General features: G+C 38.3%; 1 protein-coding gene across 1 annotated transcript in view; it reads right to left on the bottom strand.

Annotated features, from left to right (window-relative positions):
• Positions 1 to 2135: 2135 nt before the first annotated feature.
• smarcc1a (SWI/SNF related, matrix associated, actin dependent regulator of chromatin, subfamily c, member 1a) overlaps positions 2136 to 22103 on the bottom strand; it is a 39837-nt gene continuing 19869 nt past the window's right edge. Inside the window, 11 exon segments of the mRNA XM_056475093.1 lie at positions 2136 to 3472; positions 3555 to 3671; positions 7222 to 7480; positions 11469 to 11603; positions 11760 to 11917; positions 14464 to 14605; positions 14828 to 14883; positions 18963 to 19124; positions 19967 to 20225; positions 20305 to 20364; positions 21921 to 22031. Of these exon segments, the coding sequence (XP_056331068.1) occupies positions 3372 to 3472; positions 3555 to 3671; positions 7222 to 7480; positions 11469 to 11603; positions 11760 to 11917; positions 14464 to 14605; positions 14828 to 14883; positions 18963 to 19124; positions 19967 to 20225; positions 20305 to 20364; positions 21921 to 22031 (1560 nt within the window). The 3' untranslated portion in view covers positions 2136 to 3371.

The raw sequence follows: 22103 nt of genomic DNA, 5'->3' as shown, positions 1-22103 counted from the left end.
CAAGATCTGACCAAGATGATTAAAATCTAATCTGTTTGATGGATTCATCAACCAGAAAAGCACAAACTTGCACAATTTGTGTCATTCGCTTGCACAAGTGGGCTATATTAGTGGACTGCTGGTATAGGGGGTGGTGAGTGAGGGTACCCCACAGCAACCTTCTCAGGTACAGTCTAACACTTTCTAGCCCTCCACATGCTGGATTATCTGGGTTAGAGATTACACAAGTTTCTTAGAATACTAGTATGATGTACCCATCACAGAAGGCTTCGAATTTGACAAAGTGCATTTGAATGGGCAATTGCAAACAAAAAAATGACCTAGTGAACCACCCTTGAAGACTGAAAAGCTACTGAAAATAGCTGTATACAATAACCATAACAGTTATGATGGCTTTATCTCTGATTTCACGGTCTAAGCATTTTGGAGTTACACACTCTTAGGGCATTCCATTTACACTAGAAACTATAAACCAAACTGCGCGTCAACACGAATTAATATTCTGTCATCAATATTTTAAACTCTGAAAGGGACTTCAGTGGAATTAAATGCACTCACTGGCCACTTTACTAGATACAACTGCTTGTTAAAGCAACTTTCAAATCAACCAATCACATAGCAGCAACTCCATGCATTTAGGCGTGTAGACATGGTCAAGACAATCTGCTGTAGTTCAAACCGAGCACCAGAATGGGGAAGAAAGATGATTTAAGTCACTTTGAATGTGGCATGGTTGTTGGTACCGAACAAGCTGGTTTGAGTATTTCAGAAACTGCTGATCTACTGGGATTTTCACGCACGGCCAACTCTAGGGTTCACAGAGAATGGGCAGAAAAAGGGAAAATATCCAGTGAGCCACAGTTCTGTGGGTGCAAATGCCTTGTTGATGCCAGAGGAAAATAGCCAGACTGGTTGCAGCTGATAGAAAGGCAATATTAACTCAAATAACCACTCGATACAACCGAGGTATGCAGAAGAGCATCTCTTTTTTTTTTTTTTATAATTATTTTTTCTGGGTTTTCACCTTTAATGTATAGTACAGTAGAGATTATTGACAGGAAAGCATGGGGAGCGGAGAGAGGGGAAGGATTGGCATAAGACCATGGGGCGGGAATCGAACCAGGGTCGCCATGAGCACCGGAGTGCATGTGTCGACCCACCAACCACTACACCACTGGCGCAGAAGAGCATCTCTAAATGCACAACACGTCCAACCTTGAAGCAGATGGGCTACAGCGGCACATGTGCCACTCCTGTCAGCTAAGAACAGGAAACTGAGGCTACAATTTGCAGAGGCTCACCAGAATTGGACAACAGAAGATTGAAAAAGCGTTGCCTGATCTGATGAGTCTCGATTTCTGCTGGGACATTGGATGGTAGGGTCAGAATTTGGCATCAACAACATGAAAGCAAGGATCCATCCTGCCTTGTATCAACGGTTCAGGCTGGTAGTGGTGGTGTAATGGTGTGGGGGATATTTTCTTAGCACACTTTGGGCCCATTAGTACTGTACCAATTGATCATCGTGTCAACGCCACAGCCTACCCGAGTATTGTTGCTGACCATGTCTATCACATTTTGACCACAGTGTAACCATCTTCTGATGGCTACTTCCAACAAGATAACATGCAATTTCAAAGCACGAATAATCTCAGACTGGTTTCTTGAACATGACAATGAGTTCACTGTACTTAAATGGCCTCCACAGTCACCAGAACTCAATCAAATAGAGCACCTTTGGGATGTGGAGGAAAGGGAGATTCACATCATGGATGTGCAGTCGGCTATCATGTCAATATGAAGCAAAATCTGAGGAATATTTCCAGTACCTTGTTGAATCTATGCCATGAAGGATTAAGGCAATTAAGGCAAAAGGGAGTCCAACCCGGTACTAGTAATGTGTACCTAATAAAGTGGCTGGTGAGTGTACATTATAATATGGTAATCTTTAAATTAACTTCGAGTTTAAATGCATCAAAACAGGTCGAAGGCTCCAGAATCTTGAAACAGAAAGCAGTCTTCATATACAAAAAACAAGAACCCACTTTATTTAGACAGTGTTTAGGTCTCAGTATCAATGTGCCGGCTTTAAAAATGAAAAGAGAAAGCTACAAACGTCCAAGAACAGCGATAGCTGAGTCTACACAAACTTTATTTTCTTAAAAATACATTACCATAAAATAAAAAGCAATAAAAGATATATATGTGGGGGTCAGGGGATCAGGGTTTAACCCCATTTTCCTGTGATGTAGAGCCTGGAAAGTTTTGGAAGAGGAAATATATATATATATGTGTGTGTATATGTGTGTAGTAGTGTAGCGGGGCGGGCCGTGTTGAAGCGAGGGCTTGGTTCACCTGAGGAGGAGGAGGACGAAAGCCTCCACACAGCAGTAATGCAGCAGTCACATGGGCGCACACACAAAAAGGAAACAGAGAACAGCCAAAAACAAGAGAGAAGGAAAGAGAAGAGAGGTAGTAAAGTGAGAGAGGTAGAGCGAGGCGGGGCAGCTACTCTGTCAGCACCTAAGGGGAAGGCCAGCTACACCTAAAATAAGCAAGGTTCCTCCATCACTTCAGCGTGATACCATATAGACCTCCGTCAGCAGAACTACACAGAGGCAGGTTTGTGTACGTGTTCCAACATCTGCACAGCATCTGAAGCAAACAAGGGTTAATGCATGCGTGGGTACATCTCTAAAAGAACACAGCAGTTGTTGGGGCGTGTGGGAGTTGCGATCTCCAATTTAAAGCGAGTCTGCTTCACACACCGTGCACGGATTGAACAGGATTGCACCGGTGAGGTAGATTATCAGCTAGATGAGGATGTAAATAGTAAGAGGAAGCTCGATGAAGCCACCGGCTGATATGGATACCGCACCACGAACACGTATGACAGCGGATGCCGCAGGACTCCAGGTCAGCGGAGAAAACATCTCGCAGCTACAGTGTGAGTTCAATCTGGGAGCGTTTAGCTTTTACGTGGATTAGCACACAATATACATATATGATTCCATCAGTCACATTACAGGAAGGACACTGGAGCCTGCGACATGCTTTCCAAACAAACACTGGGGACAGAAAACGAAGAGAGGCCAGTGCTATTACTAGACAAGAGACGGAGGACTGACTCTTGACTTTGTGCCCTGAGCGTGTGAATGTTACGGAGAGTGCTCAGCTCAGTCGGAGAGAGAGGGAGAATGAGAGAGAGGCTTTAGAGATGACCCACCCATCAGCAAGGCAAATCTACAGAAGGCGACGACAGCAGGTCTGTGGGGATCCCGGATTAATCTGGATTTAAGTGTGCATGTGTATCTGCGTGTGGATGTGAACGCGTGTGTGGGGATGGTGGGGAGGGAAGGGGGGGCAATAGTTTAGTTTTCAGCAGCACGAGTAGCGGGCACAGATGGAGGGGGTCCCACTGGCCCGGGAGGCATCCCATCAGGCTGTGCGGTTGGAGGAGGAGGACCTGGGTCTACAAGGAGAAAATGACGGCATTAAAAAAAGTTAAATAACAATGTGAAGTGCAGCGGAACAAGAGGCTATAGGGTACTTACACATGCCGTTGGGTGGCCCAGGGTGCCGAGGTCCCATCATTGGTGCCATTCCACCCTGCGGGGGAGGTCCAGGAATCATTCGGCCTGCTATAGGCTGACCTGGTCCAACCATTGGTCCTGTTTGAAGCAACGCAAGACGCTTGATGAGATACACAGTTTTTTTTTTACTCTGTATAATCTGTTGTTCATATGTATGTGTCTTACTTATAATTCCGGGTTATATTTTATATAGGTCTATAACAACTGGCCCAAAGTTATGGCCTATTGAGTAGTGCAGTATGGTTCGGTACGCTTTTATGGCCGTTTCCACTGTAAAAAGGTACTAAAAAGCGAACTGTACCATACCACTTTTTGGGCAACCTTTTCAAAAGGGTCCCTAGCACAACAAAAACGTACCAAAAGGCAGAGTGAGAGGCCGAGCTGAATGCTATTGATTTACATTTTTAAATGCACAGGCGAGACATTACATCGTAATACTATTTGCATATAATAACAAGCCATGGTCGACCAGAGCTCAAATAAACTTTGTCGTCTTGATGAACAGCCACAAAGCCTAGAAGAACTTAATCCGCCGTATACCCTCTTGTTGTTTAAGAGACCTCTGAGCGTGAGTGGTTTCACTTTCTCAAGAGAGCTTGCGTGCGAGTCTACATTTGAAATAAACTTTTTGAGCTGATGATAATAACGTGCACGTGATTATTGAAGAGCTTCTGACACTAGATCCTTTCAGAAACAGACAAACGCCAGAGTGAAGAGCAAAAATAAACAAAGGAGAAGCCAAAATAAAGGAGCAAATGATTCTTTCAGCAACCTAAACCATGAACAAACTGTCATGTTCAACTATTATCATCACCTGTTGGACTATTATGAACTCGGAATGACTTTCTAACAGGAGCATACATGTGCTGGTGAAGATTAAAGACACATATGAGAGGTTTGCTCTGACTGGGCTATGTTGCGAGTTGTTTTTGAACCCAAATAAGGACTAAATGTATGCTGTGTGTAGTTTTTCTGTAATTGGTAACATATCAGAGACTATAAGGGTCTGTATGTGTTCATATACGTTGCATTTATTTATTTTATATAATTGCAGACATTACAATAGGCTATTTCGCCTATCATTGATCTGCAGTTCATTAAATCATGTTCATAGAAAGGTTAGTTATGAACATTTATACACAAGTGTATGAAGCATCTGTTTTGTGAGAAGTGCTTCTCTTATGATATGTGAACGACCCGTCCAGCTTTACTGTGACATTTACTCGAACGAGAATGACGTCGTCTGAAACTTTGTCGTACACCATGCCCACCAAAAGGGTACCATTGGTACCAGTGAAGACACAAGCCTGATAAAGGTGACCCGTACCGTACCACTCAATGAAAACGGGTCATTAGTGTCAGAGAGATGAAAGAGTGAAGAGAGATATTTGCATTCTAGAGTAAGGATGAATAATGTACATAATTGCTTCATTGTGAAATAAATGTACTGGAAAATATAATTGAGTTGAGCCATATACATTACAATTGTGACACTTTCCATTCTTTATAAGTCAAAACCAAAGTTCCAAATTATGCAGTATGACTAATAAAATGCAATATATTGTGGAATGTGCTTGATTTTAAACTCTTATTACAAATGAAAAACCCACTCATTGCCATAAGAATCCATGTGATCAGAAGTGTCAAATGATGGCAAAGTTTTTCACACCGGTTTTGCTCATTTTTATGTGTCAGTTTGCCACATTGACCAGTTTTAAAGTGACTTCTGGGTAAGAGGCTCATCTATAGGCAATAGACCTCAAAATTATGCGGCAGTTTTGCTGATAATGGTTTTTTAAAGGGATAGTTTAACCAAAAAACTTGATCTCAAATGGTTCGAAACGAACATTTTTTTAAACCTTTTTTCCAGTTTAACACAAAAGATATTTTGAAAAATACTGAAAACTAGTAACAATTAACAGCCATAGCTGAGGAAAAATTCTACAGAAGTTAATGACTACAAGTTTCCAACATTCTTTAAAATATCTTTTTTGATGTTCAACTGAAGAGAGCACCTCAAACAGGCTTGTAGGGTGAGTAAATAGTGACAGTTTATTTTGGGTGAACTATCCGTTTGTATTAACCTTCCTGTCCTGTTCGGGTCAAATCTGACCGACAATTTAAATCACCCCTAAATATTGTGTTTTACATCTGGTTGCCTCAAGGCCTTATGACATCCTTTACACTATGCATTTGAGCATATAAAAGTGATGATCATCTTCATTGAATTTGGAGTGTTTTAATTAACCTTGTTACACTTGTGGTGTTCCCGGTCAAAAGTGACCGCCATAGAAATGAATGGGTATCTAGGCTATATTCACTCACTCACTTCAGACTGAACAATGTCTTTTGCAGACACACATCTCTTTTACGCGCTTTTTTGCCAATCCTCCAGCCTGATCTCATAAGGAAACATAACTATTTTACGTTCTGTCAGTTTAGTGGCTAATTCATATGAGTTCAGTCGTACAAAATTGTATGATTTTTAAAAAGAGGCCCAACCCCACCCCTAAACCAGATCATCATTGGGGATAAGCAAATTGTAGAAAACTATATGAATGAGATCGTACAAATTCATATAGATTAGCTACTAAACCAATAAGTTATGAATTGCCATGAAAGTGTTGGATCCTCCAACGAGAATCAACTTCCTGATAAAACAATGCATCATATCTTCACACAGACTGGGTGTCTGTTATGTGAATCCATCTGTGTCTTTCTTTCTTTCTTTCTTTTTGTTTATTTACTTATTTTTCTCTCTCTCTCTCTGGAAAGAAGCACTGAGAAGGAATCTTGCTCCCTTTCTTTCTTTCTTTCTTTCTTTCTTTCTTTCTTTCTTTCTTTCTTTCTTTCTTTCTTTCTTTCTTTCTTTCTATCTCTATTCAGCCAATCTCTGCGTCTAGCAGGAGCACTTTTAGCTTAGCAACAATTATATTATTATATTAGACTGTTATTATCTCGCTCAAAAATGACCAAAGTACAACTAGTGCTGGTTCTGTGTCTATGCTCACCATATATACCCTCAGTCACTATTCCCTATATTAGTACACTTGAAGGAGTGAAAATTCGATCAATCAGGACACAGGAAATGATAGCATTTTGTTTGTGCTTTGCTGGTTGATAAATCAGACCCTGTGATAGTTATTTTAGCGAACTGTCTATTAGCAATAAAACAAAGAATTTTGATTTCTGTCATCTGGTGTTAATTTTGTAATATAATTTCAGCGCCTATTTTTATTTTCATTGCAGTTATTTTAGGTCTAATTCTGTAAATTCATGTTAAACGCTACTTTGAGACATTATTTACAGCTAAAGAATGTTGAATAAAAATAAAGGGGCAGGATGTGAACACGACAGGAGAGTTAAAAAAAATGTCTACATGCATGTATCAGAATTGATCCAAAGAAAAATGCCAAATTCCCGTGGCCAAGTTCCAATTTAAGTTATAATTAAATATACAGCAATCTTGTAAAATGAACACAATCATTCATTTAAACTATTGTCAAATAACTTAGATAGCAGTTCTGACCAAAACAACCGTGATTAGGAATTTTGCCACAAATGAGATGTTTTGTTTATGATGAAGCAACTCAAACACATCAACCAGAAGCTCACGGTGAGCGCTGACCTGTCTGAGGGGTGTGATGTGGACCCATGGAGTGGTGCATGGGTGGAAATGCAGGGCCGGGGTGTCCAGGATGTCCTGGATGTCCAGGGTGCATGCCTGGAGGGGGGCCGTGTGGAGGAGGACCATGATGTCCTCCAGCGTTCTGCTGCACCGCTGCCTGCTGCTCCATCTGCTGACGGGCCTTCATCTCAGCGTACTTCAGCTGCTCCATGTGGAAGGCTTGTCGCTCGGTCAAAAGCTGCTGCCTCTGAAGCTCCAGCTAAAAAGAGGGAGGAAAAATATGATCATAAATCAAATGGCACACGAGGGAAAGTTTCAATTTATTACTGACACAAGCATAAAATTTCAGTTTGTTTTTCAATCCAATCATTAGATTGGAATGGCTGAATTTATTTTGCAAGCACTCTAATCTGATCTGTTCGCTTGAGAAGTGGCGTCAACATCTGGTATATCTACATCTGGTTCCATATCATTGAAAGTTGAAAGATTCAGTGTTGATGGAGCAAACTAAAAACAGGCCATTTACTGTGATCATGCTTAGGACACTTTACAGTGCATGTGGAACAAATGTAATAACTGTAAATCAGACCTCCTAGTTTTTCACAATTTTCTTTGCGATTTTTTTTTTTGCGATAAAAACGACTGACTTCGCGGTGGTAATTCCCAGAAATTTGCAGAAAATTAAGATTTAATAAAATATTTAAATATAAAAAATATATGATATCTTATTTACCATATTAGGTAGCCTACTCTGTTAGATGTGTAATCTTTGACACAAATCATAAAAATAAACCTTTATTTCGGTCTCTTGTCAAGACAAGATCTAAAAAAGGGAAATGGCAGGGAAGCGGTTTCTCCTGCAAACGGCGGAGAGAGTTTATCAATTTGTAAATTTCATTTATCAATTTGACGCACATCATAATACCAGCCATACATGTAAAGCACAAATAATGTCCTTCAATTCGGTCACGTCCAGCGGCCGTCATCCTTGAACCAATCTCCATCATTGTAAGTTGCTTGTTTTTCCTGTGTGTTCCGTTGCTCCATTTGTAAGACTTTCTTTTGTAGTCTGAAGCATGTCAACACCCACTTACAAAACACCCAATTTGCGATGCGTTATTCACTCGATTTTCGCCACAGGATGTCTAAATCGCAGCTTTGCATTGACTTCACATGTAAATCACTCACGCTTCATCCATGTCTGCTTACTGCACAGGCTGAAAAACAATTTCCCCCCACTTTCATACAATGTTAGAATTGTGAGGGCGCAGGACGTTATTTTTTCCAGAGACACTCAAATACATCACGTGTGCTTCTTATGCAAAGTCTATACTATATTATATATAAAGAAAGGAGTACTAAATAAGGCTCTCTTGATTGTCAATGATGAGAGACATTTTTTATCAAACACCTTCCAATTGTTACCATCAGGTTGTCGATATTGTGTTTCCAGATGTTTGAGAAATAGGAAAAAATGATCATTTATACACACGCGATTAACTTTTTAAATTCCTCCTCCCTCAGTTGATGGCTAGTAGACTGAATATTTATTTAGAGCAGGGGTTCCATGTTTGTAAATGATTTATTTATATAGATATATAAGCCAAATGTGAAATGTCAAAAGTCTCTGTGAGTGTGTATGCTGCAAATGAAATTTTCCTACGGGGACAAATAAAGTTAACTAACAAACTATAAGTCATGTAAATCAATTAACTGCAAACTATCTGAATAAATATAATTTGATTAATGGTTTAGAATTGGATGTTTTATGAGATTACAGTGATCCCTCGCTATAATGCAGTTCACTTTTCATTGCCTCGCAGTTTTGCAGCAGTAGGGCGCCATTACGGAATAAATAAATGAGGATCAAATGCTTTTGATCTTTCGTTTCATTCTATAATACTCAACTTATTTTCTGACGAGGGTTTGAACTTTGAGGGTGTTTAAACAAGAAGGGAAAGTGTGAAAATATTAATGCCTGTCTGAGAAAAGTATATAAAGTGTGTAGTGAGGGGTTTTACAGCCTAAAACATCTAGAATAGGTGTAAAAAATAAAGATGACTACTTCAGATTTCACCTACTGCGGGTTATTTTTTGAATGTAACCCCTGTGAATAACAAAGGACCACTTTGGTTACATTTTTTGCACAAAAAATTGCGACTCTGTCGATTCAGTGTTAAATCAGTGATAGTAAAAAAAAACTAGGGGGTCTGGTAAATAATGTTGTTCCTGGCACAGATAGATTCTTGCGCTTCATGAGACTTCAGTATATCATTAGGAGTGACCGTTATTAATTATGTTTTGTCTGTAAATGTTCTTTTATATCTAAATGTGCTGCTAGATGTTGACTTGCACTTTATGAAAATCACAGAGGAGCAGTTTCAGCTAAATTTTATGTCCTGACGAAGAAGAAAAAAAAAAAGGATGATGAAAAATTTTGGATGTGCTGCATTCGAAATAATATTTTAGTTGTTAAACGAGCTTAAACACAATTATTTAGGGGTTTTTTTTGAGACAACTTTGTTGTTTCACTTCTTTAGCCCCCAAACGTATCAATTCACACTAGAAATAAACAGCAAATGCTCCTTTTTGGGTGAACTATACAGCAATATTAATACAAATAATATTTCTTTTTTTACATGGCACTAAAGTGTTACCCAATCTATTTAGGGATTCCTTAAGAAACTACAAGTAGACGCAGCCTTTGTAATACTCAGTGAATTTATGAACTCAGGAAATGAACCACCACTGGGCAGGTCTAAATAAAGACACATCCTTCATGCACTATTTACATCAGCTAAAATGGGTTACTATCTTCAGCCACATTTGCTGAAGCGTTTTGCAGAGCTGGTCAAGACTCTTGAGAAGAGCACCTCTGGTGTGTAGAAACAAGACTACATGATACAACAAAAACCTATTATACCCCTTTTTCAAGATTTAAAATAAGTCTTTCGTGTCTCCAGAATGTGTCTGTAAAGTTTCAGCTCAAAACACCCATCAGATTATTTATTATAGCTTTCTGAAGTTTGTAAATTTTAGCTCTGAGCATCTCGTAGCTGTTTTTGTTACCTGTGCCTTTAATGCTAGTTCTCACCGCCTACCATTCCCACGTGCCTGTGAGAGGGTCTCAATCTCCACCTTGCTGCTTCAGATAAACAGCACATTGATAGACATGAAGCAAGCACATCTTACATAAAGTTTGTGAGAAATACTCCAGTAAGAACTTTCCCAATGATTATTTGATGTATTTGTTGTGGAGTTGCAACGATGAGTTTAACTTTGCACTGTTTTTGCATGGCCAATGTGACAGGACCCATGTATTAACTGCTGTATGGATATCCATTATGTACAAAATAAACCTGATTTAATGTCCACAAACTGGGATTGAAACGTCTTCTTTTATAATTGTACTGACATGCGGCTGTGGTGATAAAAACGGTTAAATCGCTGTAATTCATTACAAACATGCTCTGCTTTAAAAATGTTTTACACTTGTAAAACTCATTCTTGATCACATTTGATGATGATTACAGAGAGCGGAACAGATCTTTTAATCACAGTTGCTTTGTGCACGTCCTGTCTTTTTTTTTCAGGGTTTTCACCTTTATTAGACAGGACAGTAGAGAGTATTGACAGGAAAGCCTGGGGAGCAGAGAGAGGGGAAGGATCGGCATAGGACCGCAAGGCGGAATCGAACTCGGGTTGCCGTGAGCACTGGAGTGCATGTGTCGACGCACTAACCACTACACAACTGGCGCCGACAATGCTCGTCCTGTCTTGTGATGTGATTATACGCGTTACTGCGGAGACATGTTAATCCGCGGCTATCAATGAATTTGGTGGGCAGGGAAACTGCACTCCTACGTCACGTTGCCGTCCGCCTCAAAATGGGAGGGATTTGGATCCTATTTTAACATCAGGATCCAACATTGTGTTTATATCACCCCAATATGACTGTGGACACACTACACCTACACACAGATCTGTCCGAACAGCTTAAAAAATTATCATAGGTGCCCTTTAAGTTAAGCTTGAAATGTATTTTCCACTGGCTCTGCTTGCTTTGCAAAGCACGATAATGCCAGATGCAAGATATTCAATTAATGATTAAATGTTGGCCATTCATGAATAAAATAGACTAATAGTGATTCAACCATAATATGCAGTTATGTTTTGGAGCAGAGTTGGAAAGGAAGGGTGAATTTATCTATAAACATGTAAAATAAGTCATAAAAAAATATTCTTACAGCTTCCTTCTCACGGTCCATAATGGTCTCCAGCTCTTCAAAGTGTCTGAGTTTGAGCTCCAGCTTCTTCATCTGAGTCTCCACTAGCAGAGCAACAAGAGACTTGATCTTCCTCTCCTCCACTGCAGCCAAGTGCTGAGAAAGAAAACAAGAAAAGACAGCACATGAAATCAAGTCTGCCACCAGAGTGATAAAAACTAAAAACTCTGATTGGAGAGAGCTGCACAAAGCAGTCGGTGTCAACAGAGGAAGTTCAAGAACTGCTAAACGTTGCAGTCTGGGATGCCTTACCTTTGCCTTGGTGGCAGCAGATGCCAGAGCGGCGGCGGCAGCAGTGGCGATGTTGCCCTCTCCGATATCCAACTCCAGCTTTTTCTTTCCTTCCTCCTGCTCCTCATCATCCTCCTTCCCTTCCTCTGTGGTCTCCATGGCCTCCTCCTTTTCTTTCTCTGAAACAAAATGCACCATATGGGCTTGTTAAGACATTTTAGAATGAAGTTAACTGACTTGATAATGTTTTGGAAAAAAATATTTGGTCTATTGTTTTTATCATGGATCTTGAAAAATGCTAACATTAACCTGATAGCCCTGAAAGTCTACATCCAACCTTTTAAATTGCAATCCAAAGCCACGTCTCCTGAACTCAATGGATTCTAGACATCACTAGGGATGCAACGATTATAGATTTAGATTATTATCATTATGCATTCATTAATTTCAAAACACTACTAGTTTAGTAAATCACATGAAAACTCCTTATATTTAAAATTATTATTTATTGCTGCTCAGCAACCAAATCAGCACAAAATAATACAAACAAGAGTCCATTTCTCGTTGGACTTAAATATAAGTGGAAAAACATTTTGGCCATTTAAACATAAGTAATAATTTTAGACTGAAAATATGTCAAAACAATAAATCAATAAATAAAAATATTAAGTATTAAAAAAAAAAAAAAAAGTATTTGTCTAATGTAAATCTAAGCTACATATTAGCCAAGTATTTCCCTTTTAAAGAGAACAAATGTATTCTTAGGCGGCTGAACCTCTGGCTGAAAAGGAATTCATTAATTTTCCTTTGGCTTAGTCGCTTTATTCATCAGGGGTCGCCACAGCGGAATGAACCGCCAACTTATCCAGCATATATGTTTTACACAGCACCCCAGTACTGGGAAATGAAAGGCAGTTTCCTCCAAATGAAATTCAAGGCTTTAAGACCTTTTAATACCATTTCAAATAAAAATTTAATGCCAACTTCGTACCCATTCCGACAGAAGAGGGGAAAATGTCAAATCTGTATAAATTTTGAACTCTAGAAAATAATTATGTATAAGTGCGCTACTTGAATTGAATAAAATTATTTTTTTCAATTATCAGTTATATTTAATACATACGCAACAGTGTGGTGGTCCACCCAGTAGCAAATAGGAAGGACCAACTGCTTACTTTTCAACATCTTATTGAGACTCTCGTCGAACATGACCACAAACCTGTTGGCCTTATTGACCTGGTCAGTCAGTTCTTTAGTTATAAATGGAGCCAATCCAAATTTAGTAATGTATGCAGTTTTGCTTCCCCACGAGAATGTAGCTACAATGACGTGGAGCGTAATGTGCACTCCACGTTACGCTGCATGAGTTTTTAATAATTGTAAATTTGTTACGGTATGAACTTAATACTAGGAAAGGCAAAAATAAATGATTTAAATGAAGACCTTTGTAACGAATTCCAAGACTTTGTATACCAAACTCAAGGCTATTAAGGCCTTAATTTGAGATTATCAAATTTAAGACTTTTTCAATGCTTTTAAGACCCCGCGGGTACTCTGTATATAACAAAAATGTTTGGTATTTTTATCTTGTAATTTTTTATATACATGAATATTTCATACAAAGTATGAAGCTGCTGGGTCATTTCTTGTCACATGACTTGCAGTGCGCTTGCGGCACCTGGAAAGTGTGAGCACGTGCCATTGGAAATAACGAAATTGCGTGCACAAAAGATGCAATACGTGAACGGCCCTTAGTTAATAGCCTCAGCCATAGGTCGGAACTTTAAACTTTCTCGGTTCAGAATATGCATTATTAACATTGGTTTGTTAATAAAAACAAATGTAACTAAGCAGTTAGGTGTTTTTTTAAATAATGTTAATATGTTTATTGTTCTTTGAACTGTTCTGTAGGCATTTTTCCTAAGCATAGCACAGACCGTACCAAAACCGTGACCCTGAAACCATGATACATACCGAACCATGAGTAGATTGAACCATTGCACCCGCATTAAGTAGGGGGTGGGGTTTTGTTTCCGTGCTGTTGCTCTCATCATACTCATAGCAAACTAACAATTGGAGGCTAAAAATATTTCACACAAGCAGTCAAACTGATGTCATTAGTAAAGGAATTAGTAAAAGCAAATGGTCAAACCTTGATTAAAGGTTACCAAAACATTTCATTCTGCTTTTTTCAGTGGATAACTTGAACTGACTGTTCACCTTAAAAGAGATAGTTCACCCAAAATTGAAAAATCTGTCATCGCTTAATCATCATTCACTTGTCACAAACCTGTTTGAGTTTCTTCTGTTGAAAAAAACAAGAACATATTTTGACAAATGCTAAAAACCTGTAACCATTGACTTCCATAGTAGGAAAAACTAATAAGAAATTTAATTTTTTAATAACTGTCAAACTATCATTTTTTGTGTTCCACAGAAAAGTAACTCAAAGCTTTGAAATGACTTGAGGGTGGGTAAATTTTCATTTTTGTGTGAACTCTCTTTAATACGAACTACTACTGTGTGCTAGTAAAATAAACATTGTACATTTTGATTTAATGTGGACATTAAATTAGGAGTTAGATAGCAGGTTTGGACATGTACATTTTTTGTATGACAGCAACTGTTATTAGGCACCATGGTAAAGTAGATTACAGCCAGCTTGTGTCAGATTTCAGACAATCCCGTGAGCATTCAGTGGCGCTGTCGCTGTCAGTATCTGTACCTGCTGTCTTGGTCTCTCCTGCCTCACTCTCTTCCTCTTCCTGTGGCTCAGATTTCTCTGTAGTCTCAATTTTTTCCTTCTCTGTCTCGGCTGGCTTTTCTGCAGACTCGCTGGGTTTCTCTGCTTCATCCTTTGACTCCGCCTGCAACAGATGAGACAGAGAGGATGAGACGACAGTCAGACAGCATGAGACGGGGGAAATGCTAATGAAGCATGGGCACGAGTATAGAAGGTGCATTGCAATAAATCCCAAAAATGATAGGTAGGAAACGATAATAAGCACAAATCTGATAACAATCAACCTGTAAACATGACAGAGTAACACATGACATATCTGGCTACTGGCAGCAAAGCCGAATCTGACCTTATCAGGCTGCTGGGAGTCAGAGTCTGTGTCCATTTTCTCAGTCTCTGTAGGTTCTGCAAGAAAAGAAACAAACATCAAATCTCAGACGGAGTGTACTGAACCACAAATAAAACTGAAATATATTTAAGCACCTCAGTGGCAGCAAAACAACAATTTTTGCTTAAATTGTCTTTTTTTTTTTTTTTTTAATAATTACATAAATTTAGCAATTAAGCATTTAATTTTTTTAAAGTAAAGTTTCTGTTGATTTACAGTTATAATTACGTTTTTTTAATATTTGAGTACAATTTTTATATATACTCTGTAAACTACTGATTACATTTCATAAAAATTGACCAAATGTCATTTTCTGAAAAGAAATAAAAAAAAAAATTGATAGATAGAACGATAGATAGACAGATAGAACAAACAGACAGAAAGAAGGACAGGCAGAAAAAACAATTGACAGACAAAACAATAGACAGAAAGACACAATGGTAGACAGAACAATTGGCAGATCGAAAAACAGACAGAAAAAAATGATAGATAGTAAGAAAGATAGACAGAACGATGGACAGACAAACAGAACAAAAGGACAGGCAGACAGAACGATAGACAGGCAGACAGACAATAGCTATGTTTCCATCCAAAATTGCGACTGAACTTTATGTGCAAAACTGGATTATCGCATTAAAGACGTGTGAATAAAGCAGCGTTTCCATCCAATGAGTCAAAGCGAACAAAATTGTCACTTCCTGATTAACTGTCGCCAAATATCAACAGTAAAAACTAATTTTTTTCTGTAAACGATTCACCATGTCTCTCTTTAATTTACTGTGGTAGGAGAAGCTGCGTCAATCTTTTCTTCATCTAATAAATGACTGGCGCCTCAGAAGGCAATCCTGACACGCAGTGAATGCGCGGTGGTGTTTGAAGGGGTCAGACACGGAGCAAAGACGCTCTTGATTTTGGAGGTCATTAATAATATAATAACACTAATACTTAAACGGTAAGGTGTTTTAGAATGACCAAAACAACAGTTCAGATGGTTTAGTGTGCTCAGCCTGCTGGTTTGTCCATTACGCACATTTTCATCATCACATGATCTCTTATAACAAAATCACAAATCTGTAAAAGTCTTTCCATCGCAATTTAAGCACATCTTTTCTCATCGAATAAAAAGTTTACACTACTCAATTATGTGCATACTTTTTTTTATGCACATTTTCAAAATTGATGCACATCTTGCCCTTTCCATCAACCGTTTTTTTATGCATTTCCAAAACACACATAAAAATAGGAGGATGGAAATGTAGCTTGTGAGAAAGCTTACTGGTTATTAATCTTATTTAATCTGTCTAAAATAAATCTAGAGAAACTGAGAATTTCTCAATTTATGTATATAAACAAAAACACTGTAAAACATTAATACTTGCAAACGGTGACATTTCAGTCTTTACTCCAGCCTTTAATATCATGCAATCTGTATCCAAGTATAGATGCATAGCTACATTATTTCTAATAGTAGTACATGCTATACCACCAATAATGTATTGAAAAAGATTGTGCGGCTTTAAGGCGTATTTCAGATATGTCTATGAAGAACACCTCGAACTGTTGAACAAATGAATTGCAGAATCAAAAAAAAAAAAAAAAAAGCCTGACACACCCAACAAAACATGAGCAGAAAACCACCAGGCATTAGGGAAATGGAAAAAATGATTATATGACCTTATAAACTGGCATTAGAGCATCACACAACTGAACAAAGAGTCGTGGCACATGTGATGCTGGAGCCTTTAATAAGGTATGTGTGGCGAAGCCTGCACTGGCATCATGTCACAATAGGTCATTCCACTGACCCAGATTCAACCCCTCCCACGTCTGTGCCCCATCTGCCAGCGCTGCACAAAGCCATTGTATGCAGTTGTACACAATACCTACACCACTGGCATCACATTATAAATTGGGTTTATATATGTCTTTAGAGATTAAATATACAGCAGACGCATTATATTTTTGTATTCAACCCGAATAGTCTCTATATGATCAAGGAAGACGAGCCCACGCACAGCTGATCAGGGTCACTGGGTTTGCCAAGCCCTGCTTTATTAAAACTACTGATTTGATGCCACCTGGTGGAAGGAACTAGAAAGACACAAGCACAATCGAGGCATTGTTTGCATCTATTAGGAATTGTTTAGGTCAGCTGAGATAAGAGAAGCAGTTACTGTTTACCCTGAAAATGTCGCTAACAAGGTTTTTTTTTTAAGATGAGTTTATGGATGCACGTATGAAGCTTTTATTATATTATATTTACAATATAATGTAAAATTGTGTTAAAGAAGACCAGGAATGGGAATGTGCTTTCAACAACTTCTGGAACTGGAGTGGATAGCTCAAAAAATATCAATCTCTTTTACTGCTGTATTTAGCATTACATCAGCCAAAATAATATAATCGAAACAAAAGCCTACAGTAGGTCAGTCAATCTTTAATTACTTATTTACTTTTGAGGGAGAGATAGAGAGAGAGAGATTCTACAGGTGGTTTATCAAGCCCACTCACCTGTGTGAGCATACTGCATAAATGCACAATATTTTTGGGGGGGAAATTACGTTGATGTATGTAAAACTTCTAGTCATAATTTGATGTATTATGGCTTTTATTATGTTTAATTGAAAACAAATAATTATAAATTGTATGTATTATTGATGATGAATTTATTTCTTTAATGCCCTCTCAGCAACAAAGGCTATTTCCATGGCAAGAACATTTCAGTAATAAATATGCATTTAAAAACAACAAACAAATGAAAACAAATTAAATCATACTTTTAGCGTTTGTACCTATTATGCACTATTTAGTTGATTTAATAAGCAGTTAATCCTGAGAAAAGTGTATAAAGTGTATAGTGAGGGGTTTTACAACCTTAAAACTAACCTTAAACTAAAAAATAAAGCTGACTACTTCACGAATTTTGTCTATTGCAGGTTATTTTTAGAGCGTAACTTCACGATTAATGAGGGACCACTTTACTCTGAACTGATTACATTTCATAAAAATTGACCAAAAGTATTTATATACTTTGTATATAAACGATTATTTATGCTAGATATTAAGAAATTAACTTGTACCCATTATTAATGATGACTTTATTTATTTAATGCCATGTCAGCAACAAAGGCTATTACCATGACCAGAACTAAATAATATATGTATTATTATTATTAATTTTTTAGCGTTTGTACCTATTATTCACTATTCAGTTGGTTTAATAAGCCGTTAATTGATTTTTTTTTTTTTTTTGCTGAATACGTCAAAGCTTTGACTGTTTCTCTAATCTAGAGATCTGCACTAGCAGAACTGGATGCATCAGAGACTAGATTTGGTAAAATAATACTTCAGCTATAATGATAAAATAAGCTGGTGCAGATTGCGGGTTGCTTAAAACGTGCTTGAGAGACTGCTTTAAATGATCTGTGTGACTTCTCTGAATTGGATTTGTAAAAAACAAAACAAAAAAAAAAAAACACTCAACTCACAGAACCAACAAGGACACATTAAAGCCCTTTTACTCGGGAAGCAGCAAGAATTGGAATAGCCACATATGGGTTACTGCTTTTCCCATAGTCAAAGCGTTTTGTTGGGTCAAGCTTGGTGCATGTATTGACTTTGTTCAAACAGGTGTTGGATGGGAAAAATGCAAAAATCTGTCCCACGCAGGTCTAGTCTGAATGACTTTTCACTGGCATGATAGTTCTGCTGAAGGTCTATGGCATCTGCCTGGACTTTGGTATTCCTGTTTTATTTAAAAAGTGTCAGCCTGAGTCTCTCTGCACTTGGTCGCCTGTTGTGTACAATTTATGTTTATTCAAATCATTTACAGTTTATTCTGTAATAACGGTTGGCAAACAAGGGGGGGCCGCGGATACATACCGTTTGGTTTGGTTTAGTGGGCCGCGAGTAAAAAAAGATTAGGAACCACTGTGTACAGAGAGTACAGAGAGTGTGGTGCAAATTTCATGCACTGTTTTTGGCTGTGTGCATACACTAGGCATTTACATCTAAGCTGAAGTAAACTCCGTTGTGAAGGCAAGATGGATAACCCTCCAATCAGAGCAGTTGATGAATTTGTTATAAAAGTTCTTACCCGTCTTCTCTGGTTCTTCGGGAGCTGTGCCAGCAATGCCACTGCTCTCCAGGCCAAACGCAGGGTCCACTTTCCCTGTGCTGCGTGCGGCTTCCTGCACCTTTTTCACATGAGCCTCCACCAGCTCTGCAGGAACCTCCTCACGCACACGGGAGAACTCATCTAGAAACCATCGAGAGAAATATAGTCTTAAAACACAGGTAGATGCACATAATTAAATTCCACATAAACCTGAAGCTGCGACCATTTATTTTTATTATTGTAACGCAGTTCCCAGACAAACGGAATATTTAATGAGCCAACAGTGGGCGTGGATTGTTTTTTCGTACTGCAAGCTGATTGGATGTAGTCAGTGCTGAATTTGTGAATTGCAAGGTCCCGGAACAGATCGGGGTTACGGATCCGGCATGTTACCCGAGAATGTAGAGGTATCAGGGGGGGTGGAGAGTGTGGGGGGTAGATGGGTTGCTTGTCTTGGAAGAAAGTCAAGTGTGGGGCACTGGATGGCGGAGGGGTGTCGTGGACAAAAGCGAAGACTGGTTTGGGAGGTGGGGGTGGTCGCGGAAGAAAGTGAACAGTGGATGGGGAGGAGGGCGATCGGTAAAATTAGGTGCCGGATCAGATTTCAGAGCCTGGATGTAAAACAGTAGGCATTTCATTCAGTAAGATCAGAAAAAGGGTATTGGGAGAGTTATTACAACCCAACAGACACCCTCCATCTCGGTTTGTTGTCAAATCTGGCAGTTGGTGGGGTGTGGTTAATTATATTAGCCACACCCAATACCTCACACAGATGTAATCTGACAATTTAACTAAAAACAAACAGGAAGTGCATTGTCAGATTTCAATTTTAGATGACAAGGACAAACCTTTTTTTTAATCATAATGACATGCACAGATGAATTGTTCACCACAAAACTGACAATGTGAGCCAACAAAATCATATTGTTAATTTTGATTTCATATGTACTTTAAAAGATTCATTTTGGACAAACTGGACATACCCAGAGCAGCTTTGGCAGCAGCCGCGGCCACACGCGGATCCACCACGGAGGCGAGGAATGCAACAGTGCTCATAACTGGATTCCCTGATTGACTGAATGGGATCGGCTGGTAAGCCAGAGGGCCTAGCGAAGCGTCAGAGCTCTCCAGGTATTGATCCTCTATGGGCAACCGCAGGAAGTGCAAGATGCACTCATCTTGTGTACGACTGCCCACATGCTCGGACACTTTATTCCAGTCATCTTTGTACATTTCCAAAGCCTATATCAAGCGGTTTAAAAACATATATTAATATCAAGAAAACGAAAGTGTGTGGAAGAAGTGTTAATCCAGATCTTACCTCCAACAGAAGCAATGTTTCTTGTTCAGTCCAGTCTCTGCCACCTGCAGCTCCTTTACCCTGTAAAGCAAAAGAGTAAGGGCATTTTTAGATTTCGTGCTTTAAAATAGATTTAAAACGACATAATATTAGGATTTTATAATAATATTTAAAGTCAGTAAGTTCACAGAAGATAACTTTATCCTAAAATATTTAACTTTTTTTTTAAAGGTTGTTTCTTTGAGGTAAATGAAGGTTATACAAGGTGTTATTTGCAGAGCTTCTCTATCAAAAAGAGAAAAAAACCCCTGCAAGTTCTGAAAGAGAAAAAGCCTTAGACAGGTAAGAAAAAGTAATGTAAAAGTAACTAAAAAGTGAACGCATTACTTTCCATATAAAGTAACTAAGTACAAAAACTAGTTACTTTTTTGGGGAGTAACTCATAATGTAGTACTTTCAAAAGTAACTTTGCCCAACACTAGTGGTGTAACGGATCATAAATCTCATAGTTCGCATCCCACTGAGGTTTTTGAGTCATGGATCAGACCATTTTTTAAATGAGCAAAAAAGGAGGAGACAAATGTTAATTGCTTTGCATTTGTACAAATATATTACTGCAAAAACCACTTGTTTAAAAAAACTGAACTTATAACCTGTAATTTTCATAAAAACAAAAATCAAGAGCTGAAAAAAAGGAAAATATTCAATACGAAATATGATCTAAATATAGAAATCTAACATCTTGTACAACATTATATTTATTTTCAATTAGTGATACAACAATTCACACATAAAACATCATATTTCATTATAGGTGGATCATTTTTTAAAACTTATTCAGTGACAATTTTCATGATTGTTGTCGCCACCTGTTGGTTACACAATGTGATTGCTACAACATTCACCAGCGTCAAAATCCATCAATCTGTGATTTTAATCTTTACCAACATCAGTGTTTATATCTGAACTATAAACTATTATCCCAGTACTTCTGTGTTTTTTAATTGTTTGTAACTAACTGAAAAAGTGTGAAGACTGAATATCTCATTTAAAACGCAGGTGTGAATGCAGCGCTTCGAAAAATTTATAAACATATGCAAATTATTATCATTTATCATTGGTATTTCATGGGATTGAATTCAGATCCTGATCTTTTAATGTTTAATTGTGCAGCTTTACACTGAATGCATTAATGCAGGCTAAACAAACAGTGACAGAAAACACCTTTAACTAATAACCTAAAAAAACATTTAGATCCCACCACAACATTTCCGTCAACATTATATTTTACAGGGAAGCCTAAATGAACTAGTCCCGAAGTAGCAAGAGCTCTAGCTCTAAACTAGCACCTGGTTCATACTGTTGGAAAAAGGGTATTAGACACTGCTGCTTGTTACATAACATTTGTTTCTGGATAGGAATTACAATTTAGTTCATTGTATGAGGCTATTTTTCATTTTAAACCAACTGCTGTGCAATAGAACATTGAAGCTATGTCTATATGCCTAAACAAACCGAACTAAATGAAGAAAAAGCAGAAAGTCCTGAAACAAATGTTCACAATCACATCAAGAAACTATAAAAGAGAAGAGTGAGCAATATTAGGTTTGGCAGCGGGCACAGGGATTGCGACTTGCCTTGAGATTCTTCTTGGAGTAAATATCTGTACGGAGGCCAAAGTTCTGCAGGTCAGTTGGCTTGTCTTTGCCCTTTTCTGGGAAGTTTAGCATCTGCTGAGCAGGGGGAACCTGGCAAAAACAGCAGAGATTTTGTTGTAGCAGTTTCAAAAGAAAGCTTGTGCCTTCTGGGAATTAAAAAGG

The sequence above is a fragment of the Danio aesculapii genome, chromosome 16 (assembly GCF_903798145.1).
Source record: "Danio aesculapii chromosome 16, fDanAes4.1, whole genome shotgun sequence".
In the NCBI taxonomy this organism is placed as follows: Eukaryota; Metazoa; Chordata; class Actinopteri; order Cypriniformes; family Danionidae; genus Danio; species Danio aesculapii.
This window is presented reverse-complemented; position numbering and strand designations above follow the sequence as displayed.